This window comes from Pseudorca crassidens, chromosome 4 (genome assembly GCF_039906515.1).
Source record: "Pseudorca crassidens isolate mPseCra1 chromosome 4, mPseCra1.hap1, whole genome shotgun sequence".
Lineage (NCBI taxonomy): Eukaryota > Metazoa > Chordata > Mammalia > Artiodactyla > Delphinidae > Pseudorca > Pseudorca crassidens.
Genome location: NC_090299.1, coordinates 3,003,245 through 3,015,000, shown reverse-complemented (window position 1 = coordinate 3,015,000; position 11,756 = coordinate 3,003,245). Strand labels below are relative to the sequence as shown.

The window sequence follows — 11,756 nt, the reverse complement described above, 5'->3', positions numbered from 1 at the left end:
TCACGTGAAGCCAGAGAGAAACCACAGCCCTGCCCGCGACTCTCAGCCCAGCCCTGCGCCTCCCTCCAGAAGGATCAGGGTGGGCGTGCTGACCCCTGGTCGGGGGCAACCTGTGTGTTCAGGGTGCCGGCTACAACGGGTGGACAAGTGGGAGGCAGAACGCGCAGAACCTGGACCTAAACCGCAACTTCCCCGACCTGACGTCCGAGTACTACCGCCTGGCCTCGGCCCGCAGCATGCGTGGTGGCCACATCGCCATCCCACAGCACTACTGGTGGGGTAAGGTAGGAGCCGCGCGCGCCCCTCTGATGCAGCCGGGGTCTCTGGTGTTCTGGGACCCTCGGGGGTCATCCTTCCCCAGGGCAGCAGAGCCTGGCGGTGAGCAGGCTTGGCCTCTGAGCCTCGGTTTCCTGCCTGCAACATAGGGATGGTTCTCACTGGGCCGCCGGTGGGATTCGGGGAGCGTGTACCGAAAGCACCCGGAGTCTGGCAGGTGCTCAGGGGCGGTGCCCCGGAGGGCTGCCTGGAGGGGGTGGCATCCCCAGGAGGTGGGCAAGAGAGTTCCAGGCCAGAGGATGGGCACGTGTGAGTGCCCGGTGGGGCCTGTACGGAATCCTGAATCTTGGGCGTGGGGCTGGGTGGTCGGCGGGGAAGGGCCTCGTCCTGAGGACTGCCTCGTCCGCCTGGGCAGGTGGCCCCTGAGACGAAGGCGATAATGAAGTGGATGAGGACCATCCCCTTCGTGCTCTCCGCCAGCCTCCACGGGGGCGACCTTGTGGTGTCCTATCCCTTCGACTTCTCCAAGCATCCCCAGGAGGAGAAGATGTTTTCTCCCACGCCTGACGAGAAGGTGAGAGGCTGGGCAGAAGTGCAGTGGATGCAGGAGAGGCAGCAGTGTGGGTGGTGCCCTCGGGGCCCCGGAGTCCTTCCGGTTCTGAGCCGGTGAAGCCCATGGAGCTCTGAAACATTAGGAGCCTTCTAGGCCCACCTCCAAACCCCTCCTCCAGGAAGCCTTCCAGCCAGCTGGAAGCAGCCCCTCCCTCCTCTGGCTGCCCCCCTTCCATCAGTGTCTCATCTGTCTGGGAGCTCCTGGGGTGGGGACCCTGGCCGAGTGCCCTCCCCCCAGGCCGCCCCGTGTCTTCTGTCCTCGGGAGGCTGGGGTTCCGGGCGACACCGGCAGAGGGCAGCACTGCATCGTGCACGGCGCCCCGGCTGGCTCCTGGCGCCTCCCTCCTTCCTGTGGGTCTGGCCAGTTTGTTAAGGGTCAGGTACCCTGGGACTTGAGGATGCGGTGGGATCAGAGTAGGAATTTTGGCCCCAGCGGTCACGTGGGCCCTGAGGAGACCCTTCAGACCCTGCTCAGACCAGCAGGGCATGAGACCCATGATGACGGCCGGACCCCTCACCAATGCCGTTCTTCCCTTCCCCAGGGGCACCCCCTGCCCTGACTGATAGTAGAGGCTGGTCTCCTGGGAAGGGCATGGGGGTTGAGGCCAGGCAGTGGGTGATCTTCAGTGGGCCACGGCCGAGTGCACTGGAGCTTAGCTGCCCCAACTGCCCTGATGCCCCCCCGCCCCCAGGCCAGCTCCTGCCCTCCCACCCCGTCAGGAGGCAGGAGACTTCCCTGCCCTTCCGGGAAGACAGAGTTTGATAGTCCTTCCTTGACCAGCCCGGGGAGGCTTGGGAGGGTCTGAGCTGCCCGCTTGGTCACTCAGCAGGCCCCCTGGTGGCCCGGACTCGGGGTGGAGAGCGAGGCCTGGCCTCTGCTGCCTTCTCGCACTTTCCACCGGTACTGGGGCAGGGCAGGGAGGGTGGGACTGGTCCTGGACAGACACGTGCCCGGGGCTGGCTCCCCTCGTGTTCTCCTCCTGTGGCCACCCAGAGGTCGACCCTGCCTCACCCTGTCCCTCCCTGTGTGTGGCCGGTCCCGTGGACTGGGCCCTGGGCCGAGGGTCCTAGCTTAGGGTGGGAGACGGAGCGGAAACGGGAAAGGATGAGAAGGTGTGGCCTGGCCAGAACAAGGGGCTGCCCAGGAGGCCGGGGACGTGCAGGGGTGGGGTGTGTGCGTGCGTGTGTGTGTGTGTGTGTGTGTGTGTGTGTGTGTGTGTGCGTGTGTGTGCGTGCTGGACCCTCAGCCTGAAGGTGCACTTTAAGGAGGGTGTCCTCAAGGGGCAGCTACCGCAGTGGAGCCTGAAAGGGCAGGTGGAGACTCCGCCAGAACCCCAGGAGTGAGGGTTCAGGGCCTGTGAGCAGTGGGGCTGGGGAGGCCCAGCAGGGATGGGCTGGGCCGGCCTCCTCCAGAGCTGGGGGCGCAGAGCCCGTGTCTCCTGCGATCGTTCCTGCACTCGTTCATTCTCGCTCCCACTCATCCATTCAGCCACTCGTTCACTCCCTCATTCATTCATTCATCCAGTCACTCCCTCACTGACTACAACCAGCACGTGCCTCGCACCTGGAGGGGTGCCAGGGTCTATGCTTGGAGCTCAGCCAGGGCCCCCTGGGGTGGCTGGGCGACCTCCGCTGTGCCTGGCCTCCGCCCGCTGTGCTGTCGGGGATCAGGGCCAATGCCTGGGGGAGGCCTGTGTCCTCCAGGCAGGAGGAGCCCCTGGCCGCTGGACTCAGAATCTCTGGATCTCAGGGGCAGGTGCGTGAAGACGCCTCTGGGGGGAAGTTCGCCTCCAGGAGTCCCCGCGGAGTCAGAACCCTGAGAACTTCCCCATCAGCCGTCAATCATCGATCATCAATCGATACTCCTTCAGCCCCGCAGCCAGTGGTGGTCTCTGTGGAAACCAGGGTCCCAGGAGAGGCTTGGGGAGTGGGGGCACGTGAGGAGGGCTTGGCCAGGGGACCAGTTAACGCCCCCAAACTTCCACAGTGCCCGGTGGATGGGGGCCAGCGCCTCAGGGCAACGTCCAGGCCGGCCAGGGCTGCCTGCCTCGCCCCCCTCTGTCCCCCTCACACCTGCCCTTTCTGCCCAAATCCTACTCCCCAGCTGGGTTCGAGCTCCGTCCTGCCGACCAAGCCCTCCCTGACGCAACCCACCCCCAGTGGGAAGTAGCTGCCGTGTATCCAGGTCCCGGGCAGCCGGTCCTTCTCCGTGGCCCTGACTGTGATCCTAGGCCCCTCGCCAGCCCATGTCTGCCCCTCCTAGCAGCCCACTGCACCCCACCTTGTTTCATCTGGGGGGGGGGGCATTGTCTCTGTGTCCTTCCGCCACCGACCCACCACCCCGCCTGGACTCTGGGCGGAGATCCTGCCCCCAGGTCGGGCCTGTTCCCAGCCGGGCCTGGGGCTCCAGCGCCCTGGGGTTGTAGGGACTGGTGGTGACTTCCCCTGCTCTCCTGAGCGGCTGACTGACAGGTGACAGGAGGAGGCCCCAGGGCAGGATGGAGAGAGAGACCTTCGAGAGGGGCTGGCCCAACCTACGCCCACCAGCCTAGGTCCCGCCCTACAGACAGGCGGTGGAGGCCCGGCCACAGTTCCAGAAACAGCCCTGTCACCCCCTGGACGCCTGGCTGAAGATGGTTGACCACAGCCCGCGGGTGACGGGGGCTGCTGGCAGGATGGCGGTCCCTGACTGCCCACCTCGGTGACTGAAGGACGTGCGTGGGCTTGTGTATTGGGTGCTTGCTTTGCGTCTGTGGGACCGAGTTGAAACTGCAGGCTTATCCCTGAGAAAGTGGACTCATCCTTCCCCAAACCCAAGGTCCCGGGGTCTGAGTCGCCAGGAGAGGCTCTCACTCTGGCCTGGAGCAGCCCCCCATTTCTGACCCCACCTGCCCACCTCCCCTTTTCTTAAAGAGGGGTGCCCAGCTCAGGACAGACCTCTCTCAGGGCCGCAGGGCCTGAACAGGCCCAGCACAGGTGGGCCGTCCTCCATCTGACCTCTACTTGGAGCCTCCGTCCTGGGTCAGACCCGTGTCCGGTCCTGGGACGTACAGGTGGCTGAGTCCAGCCTCGGGGAAGGACCTGGCGGCCCTGTGGGGTGGGGAGCGTAATGGGGGAGCTCTGGGCTGGGGGAGGGGCTCCGCACCACCCAGGAATCGGGGTCGCACCCAGACGGGCCCTGCCCCCGAGGCTCCCCAACAGGGGGTGGCAGGCCCCGTGAGCTGCATCCCAACCGTGGTGGGCACTGCACGTGGTTATGGCAGTGGGCCGGTGGGCGCCCGCAGGGGCTGCCTGTCTCCTAGGGAAATGAAGTGACGGTTGTCATAGCCATTCGCTTGGGGGATGAAGTTAGTGAAAATGAGCCCCATGCCAGCCTCCTGCCTCTCCCGAGGCCTGCCCTCTGCACAGCGGCAGGAAACACTTTATAAATTGCAAAGCCGACCTCCAGGTGCCCCGCCAGTGTCCCCACAGGGTGACCCCTTCTCGAGAGGAAGCCCCCGCTCCCTAGCCAGGTGCGTAGGGGCTCCACGATGCGCCCACGTACCCACCACCGGCGCCCCGAGCTCTGGCCATCCCGCCTCCGGGCCTTTGCACGTGCTGTGCCTTCTGCGTGGACCCTGGTCCCCCTCCCACCCGAGCTGCAGGTGCTCCCTGCGGTGGCCCTTCCTCACCCCACTGCCCCCAGCTCGGAGGGTGTCCTGCAGAGTGCCCACCTTCTGGTCTTGCCCTCGAGAGGACCTCTCTCTCCATCTCCTTTCCAGATGTTCAAGTTGCTGGCCAAAGCCTACGCCGACGTGCACCCCATGATGATGGACAAGTCGGAGAACAGGTGTGGGGGGAACTTCCTGAAAAGGGGCAGCATCATCAACGGGGCAGACTGGTACAGCTTCACGGGAGGTGCGCCCTGGACCGGTGGGGGCGGGGCTGGATGGGGCGGGGCGGGCTGGTGCCTCCTCCCAACAGCTTCTCCTGGGAACAGGGAGAGCAGCAGGGATGCCTCATGTGTGGAGTACGCTCTGGGGTGGGAAGATTAGGGCGTGGCTGACCTTAGTTCTCTCGCGGCCTTGGTGAAGTTCACGTGCGCCTGTCGTGGAAGGGCTAGACTGTGGCTTCCCCATGGCCAGTTTTGTGGTTTATTTAGTGGTCACTTAACATCTCACGGTTCCACCCGTGACCAGTTCTTTTTTGCCTTTTGGGGTTTAGTAGGGTTGCCCGATGGAATATGGGATTCCCCAGTTAAATGTGAATTTCAGAGAAGTAAGGAAGAGTTTTTAGTTCTGTATAAATACTGTGCAAGTCCCAGATATCGCATGGGATATACTTACACTAAAACCATATTCGTTGTTTCTCTGAAGTGTGGGAGCAGGTGACACCCTGTGTCATGGGGACACTGGAGGCTGGGCCCGCGTGCTTCCAGGTGCTGCCACCAGCCCTCCACGCCAGCACGACCCTTATTATTCATGTCACAAGAGTAGGACCAGCTCGAGGGCCACGGCACGTGGTAGAGCTGGGACGCACCCTGCCTGTGCCCCCGCTTCTCCTGTGGAGGCGGGGACGGAGGCCCCTCAGCTCCCGTTCCACAGCCACTTTCGCCCCCTGCTCAGCTCAGTACCCCTGCTGCCCACGATGGCACGTGTGGTCCCTCCCGGGGGTCAGGGAGGCTCCTCTCCCTCCCAGGATCCAGACGGACGGGCCCCCTGACCCTCGGGGGGTGGGCTCCGAGTCTCAGGCATGACCTGTTCCTGGGGTCTGCAAAGGCCCCACTGGGGGGGCTGAGCCTGGGAGAGGCCAGCTGGGCTCCCCTCCCTCGGGACACGGACCCAGGGAGGGCATGGGGCCAGTGACCAGGGACAGAAGGGCCATCTGCAGGGGAGTGTGGCCTCTCTGTGGACGTGAACGTTAAGTCGGGAAGGTGGCCGCTGGGTACCGGGGTTCGGAGCAGGCTCTGAAGCTCTGAAGGCCGGGGCTCCCGCTGCCCCATCAGGGCCCAGGGCTGCCACAGAGCCTGGCTGCAGCTTCTGCGGGAGAAGACCTCCCAGAGCAGATGGGGTGGAAGGTAGACACGGGGGGGTGCGGTCAGCCCCACTTGCTCCGACGCCTCTGCCGTCTCCCTGGCTGGCCGTTGGCTTCGCTGGGCCAGGCTCACCCGGAGATGAAGGTAGTAGGACCTTCTTCCCTGGGCTGTGCTCGGGACTGTCCAGGTAAATGGACGTTATCACTGGGGGTTCAAGCCAGGGGAGGGCCAGCAGCTTGGGCCCCAGGGGCACGTCTGGCCCCCACATGCTCCCAGCTTCTCTGCTGGAAGTGGGCTTGCTCCCTACCCCCCAAGGGGCCGCAAGGATGCTGCGTGAGCCCGCGGACGTGGGCGCCAGACCACTTGGTCCACAGTGCAGCTGCCCACTCCCTGGACCTTGGGTGGGAGCTGTGACGTTCCCAGGCCTCAGTCTGCTCATCTGGGAGGCGCGGGTAGGACCGCAGCCCCTCCCAGCTGCCCGGCCCAGGGCCCTGCAGGGGCCGGCGTTGAGAGCCACCCACTCTGTGCTGCAGGCATGTCCGACTTCAACTACCTGCACAGTAACTGCTTTGAGATCACGGTGGAGCTGGGCTGCGTGAAGTTCCCCCCCGAGGAGGCCCTCTATACCATCTGGCAGCACAATAAGGAACCACTCCTGAACTTCGTGGAGATGGTGAGCTCTGGGCAGCCCCCGGGGCCTGGCATGGGGAGGGCCAGACCCAGGCCGTGCGTAGGGGCTCAGCGCCCGTGCTGTCACACGATTACACTGCACTTGTTTATTCGTTAACCACCTGTGTTCACGAGTGAGGATTCGCCGGCCACCCTGGGGCGGCTGGGGACACCACGGGGCATACAACAGGGCCCCCAGTGCAGGAAAGGTCTCAACAAGGGGAGTGCAGGGTCCGGGGCAGCCCAGGAGAGGCACCTGACCCAGCCTCAGAGGCCACGGGGGTCTTCCTGGAGGAGACGGCACCTGGGCTGCATCTTGAAGAAGGAGGGAGATCAGGTGACAGGACAGGGACCCCTCTGGCAGGGGGGACAGCACATGTTAGAATTCAGTGGGACGTTTAGGCCTGCAGGGGCGCCGTGGCCAGAGGAATGGGGCAGGCCCTGGTCGGGGGCGGGCCCAGAGGTGATGGCTGGGCAGCAGGGTGTCTGTGCGGTCCAGGCAGGGCCTTGTGCGATCTGCCCCTGGGACTCAGAGGGGAGGTCACAGGCTGCCGGGGCAGCAGTGAGGCTCCCGGACTGAGGGGTAACCCCCCCACCAGTTATGGGGCTGAGGTCACCCAGAGGGGGGCAGGCTGTGAGCGGGGGCCTCAGAGAACGTGTCTACAATCACCCATCGCTGGACCCCGAGAGCCAGGTCTCCCAGCGGCCTGGTGGCTGCGTGGGGACCGCATGCCGCAGGTCCCACTGCCTCTCGCAGCCCTGCCCCACCCCTCAGCCTCCCCAGCATGGCCTGCCACCAGGGCTCTGAATAGGATAACGCTCACGAAAGGGACACAGGAATTCAAACTGGATCGACAGTGCTTTTGTATTACAGTAGAAGCCTCTATATTTTGCTTATCCCTGAGCATTTTTAAGAATCATAAAGATGGCATGTTGCCGTAGCGACCCGGTAAGAAGCAGGTCCTAAGAGGAAAACAGGATCGGCCGAGGGAGACAACGAGGGGCTGTGAGCGCACAGAGCTTTCCGTTGGTGTCCACGTGTCGTCGAATCCTGACACCAGTCCTGGCCAGGGGATGGGGCTGCCCCACTTTTTAGATGGAGGAACAGAGGTGCTGGGGGAAGGATCGTGCTGGTGCGGGGTTGCTGGGCTCCCATCCTGGCTCACAGAGGCTGTGATACAGCCAGAGGAGGAGACAGAGGGTCAGAGAGTGACCGGGCGGGTCCAGTGTCACCAGCCACTGCGCAGAGCTCGAACTCAGATGTGCCTGCCCCCAACGCCAGTTCTGTGGTCGAGCCCCCTGCTTTCTGGAAAGATCAGGAACCTTCCTCCAGGCAGGAAGGAAGCCGAGCCTCCGGACCAGCAGCTGCAGCAATAGGAAGGAAGCAAGGCCGCGGGTAACAACTGGGCGTTGTTCGCACTGTTCCTTCTCTGCGGCTGTGCCGGTGACCTCGCTGCGGGGCCTGGGCATCATCGATGATGGCTCGAGGCCAGGCCTCCTGGCTCGTTTCGTTTTACGGCTGTCTGGTGAAAATGAGTTTTAAGGAGTCTTAAATGGAGCTGGGATTGCTCCGTGGATATTGTATGTGAAGGCTCGGGGTATAAAGATTTAATAGCAAGCGCGATACCGTGGAAGGCCGGGCAGCACATGGCCGGGCGTGGCCGGCCTCCCAGGATGGCCCCCAGGACAGCTGCCCGGGCCTCCTGATAAGGATCCGTCTGTCGTGTCCACTGAGGCCTTTTGCACAGTGATCCTGACCAGGCCTGGGCGGGGGGCGTCTACATCCCCCTGGACAGGAGGGGAGGGGCAGGCACGCCATCTCTCCTCCTCTGCCTGAGAGCTCCGCGTCCCTGGTTCTGCGTGAAGGTGACTCCTCAGCCCGAGAACGAGGTCGGACCAAAATCTCGCTGGTGCGTGCTGGGATTACATGAGGCCCTACTGTGTGCTGGCCTCTGTTCTCAGGCCGCGGGGGAGGGGAAAGGGCAGATGACATCGCAGTGAGGTCAGGGCTGGGAGAGTGGAAATCAAGACCGTGGGACCCCAGAAGAGGCCCCTGATGTGGCCAGTCACGGAGGGCTTCCTTGAGGAAGAGGTGTGTGAACTGTGTCTCTAAGGGGGAGAGGAATAGGCCAGGTGAGGGAGCTGGTCAGGTGCTCTGAGCAAAGGAAGGGCCGGGATGCAGGCTGGGAGTCCGGGGGCAGCCTCCGGGGATAGGGCAGCGCCCATGTGCTGTCTCCCCTCCCCCCAGGGCGTCCCGGCCGCCTTTGATGTGAGCTTCAACCTCTGGTTGTTTGCGGCCCGACAGAGCAAAGGCTGTTCAGCGTGTTTGTTGCTGATTGTTTCAGGAGAACTGTGCACGGGCTCAGGGCTCCAGGAGCTGATTTCTTTGGAAAGTGCGGCTTCCTAGTCTTACTGTGATGTGTGCAGGAGCTGCAGGGCGTGTGCTCGGGAATGGCTGTGCCTAGGACCCACCAGGAGGGTGGGCCGTCCTGCCTCCAGCTCGGCCGCTGCGGCTCACGTGTATTAATTCTTATTTCCTGAGGTGGGCACGGTGACCCTGTGTTACAGATGGGGAGAGTGGCCCGAGATGCCAGGTAGCTTTCCAAGGTCAAGGAGAGGGTTGGTGCCCAGCCAGGACTGACACTAGGGTCCAAACCCTCGGGCCCGTGTCCTCCCGCTGCCCCACGCTGCCTTGGGGCCTCGGCTCAGAGAGAAGCTGCCACACCGGCTCTGCCTGGGAAGGCAGGGGGCTCAGCGCTCATGGCCCAGGAGATGATGTCAGCCAGACCCCCGAGCTGGACTGTGGGCCGTTCACAAACCCAGGACGGGGTTGATTGCCGCAGGGGGACCCCAGAGGTGGGCTCACTGGTCACCCTCGCTTCACAGATGAGGAGACCAAGGCCCAGAGGGGGTGTGGCTTACTCAAGATGGCGAGGCGACTGGTGGAGAGCTGGGATTAGCCAGGCCGTTTCCCTGGGGACGGGTGGGGACTGGCTGAGAGGGCTGCCGGGCGCTCAGCAGGGTACGTGCCGTACCCATGCCCTGTCCTTGGTCTCCTCAGGTGCACCGGGGCATCAAAGGCGTGGTGATGGACAAATTTGGCAAGCCGGTCAAAAACGCCCGGATCTTAGTCAAGGGCATCCGTCATGACATCACCACCGGTGAGCACTTCCCGGGGCCCCCTGGTGCCGGCACCTGCAGTGCTCAGAGCATGCCCGCCGCTCCCTCCGTCCTGCGCCGGCCCGGGGGGGCGGTGAGGGTGGGGAGCCCTGGGGTCTGCGTCCACGGCGAGCTGTGTCTCCCGCAGCATTGGGTCCAGCGGGGGGTTAGGGGTTGCGCTCACGTCCTGGCTGCCAGTGACCATCGATGCGGATTCCATGTTCCTCAAGAAGTGACTGCTGGGCAAACCTTCTCAAAGACTACAGGAGGGACCCCACTGGTTCCTATCCTAGAGCTTACATCCCACTGATAAGCTGGGGAGCCCACGTGGGCTCCAGGTGCCCTCAGGGATTTCACAGCTGATTTGAAAAATACCGCACATTGTGATGTGAGTTCCTAGTGGAACAATCCAGAGGAGGGAGGGATTGCTAACTGTGTGGGGGATGGAATGGTCTGTGAAGGCTTCAGAGAGGAGGTGCTGCCTAAGCAGGGTTTTGAGGGATGAATAGGAGTTTGACAGAGGGAGCATGTGGGAAGGACATTCCAGGCCAATGCAGAGGTAGACCTTTGGGGTCTGCTGCCCCCCATTACCCATCATCAAAAAGCTATCTGAGCCCAGGTCTGAGAGTCATTTTCATTCCATCTGTCCGCAGCCCCAGATGGTGACTACTGGAGACTGCTGCCCCCAGGGTCCCACATCGTCATCGCTCAAGCCCCTGGCTACTCCAAGGTCATCAAGAAAGTCGTCATCCCTGCCCGGATGAAGAGGGCCGGCCGTGTGGACTTCATTCTCCAGCCGCTGAGGATCAGACCCCGAACGTTCCTTCTCGGGCCACGGAGAAGTGGGCCCGGAGGTGCCGGCCCACACAGGGAGCCCGAGGAGTCCAGCCAGGAGCCCCTGGGGGCCCGGAGACAGCCCGCGGCCGGCGGCAGCAAGCCCTGGTGGTGGTCCTACTTCACGTCGCTTGGCCCGCACCAGCCTCGCTGGCTGCTCAAGTACTAGGCCCCCCGCCCCCCACGCGCTCTCTTGCTCTTGATTCCATCCTCCAAAGACATCCCACAAAGCCGTGTTTGTTTTATTAAAGTGATGAGACGCTCTGTGTGTGAGGCCCTGCAGGGGAAGACACGGTCCCTGGAGGAGAGAGGGTCGCTTGGGCAAGGGCTCCTCTGTCCCACAGGCAGCCAGTAGCGGGGTTGCCCTTCAAACCCCTCTGTGTGTGGCCCATTCCCAGAAAGTGAGGTCTTAAATCCAGAGGGGCCTCTGCTTTACAGACCGGAAACCGAGGCTCAGTGGGGGCCGTGACACCCCAAGGTCACACATGGAGAGGGTGGTGCCGGGCTGGGAGCCGAGACTCTGGGTCCTACAGCTGAAGGTTGTGTGTCTGGGAATATGTGGAGGTTGGAGGCCACGGAGACAGGTTGGGGGAACCTGGCTGGGGGCGTGGCGGGTGAGCAGCAGGTGACCCCCTCAGAGTCACAGCCTCAAGGGCAGGAGAGCTGGCAAGAAGCGTCACCCAGGGCTTCCCTGGTGGCGCAGTGGTCGAGAGTCTGCCTGCCGATGCAGGGGACACGGGTTCGTGCCCCGGTCCGAGAGGATCCCACATGCCGCGGAGCGGCTGGGCCTGTGAGCCATGGCCGCTGAGCCTGCGCGTCCGGAGCCTGTGCTCTGCAATGTGAGAGGCCACAACAGTGTGAGGCCCGTGTACGGCAAAAAAAAAAAAAAAAAAAGCAGCATCACCCAATGGTCACACTCAGAGACTCCTGACTCCAGGAGGGAGGGTCTCCCTCAGCCCCATCCTCATCCTATGTTGCCACCAACTCAGGTCCAGGGGTACCTGAGGCCCCAAACTCCCCACAGGACCCCCTTCTGGTCCGCTTCTGAAGTTAGGTGGGTCTGTCGTTCCTGGGATCTATCAGGCAGGGAGTGAGGTAGCCTATCAGAGAAGGCTCGTAGAGAGTGTGCATTAGTCAGCTAGGGCTGCGTAACAAAGCACCGCAGACCAGGCCTCAGACCACAGACACTTGT

At 63.4% G+C, this 11,756-nt stretch overlaps 1 protein-coding gene across 1 annotated transcript in view; it reads left to right on the top strand.

The window, feature by feature from the left end:
• CPZ (carboxypeptidase Z) overlaps positions 1-10,828 on the top strand; it is a 23,695-nt gene extending 12,867 nt beyond the window's left edge. The window contains exons 6-11 of the mRNA XM_067734969.1: positions 123-284; positions 692-850; positions 4,650-4,785; positions 6,436-6,575; positions 9,633-9,732; positions 10,384-10,828. Coding sequence (XP_067591070.1) covers positions 123-284; positions 692-850; positions 4,650-4,785; positions 6,436-6,575; positions 9,633-9,732; positions 10,384-10,733 — 1,047 coding nt within the window. The 3' untranslated portion in view covers positions 10,734-10,828. The remainder of the gene's footprint in view (positions 1-122; positions 285-691; positions 851-4,649; positions 4,786-6,435; positions 6,576-9,632; positions 9,733-10,383) is intronic.
• Positions 10,829-11,756: the final 928 nt, after the last annotated feature.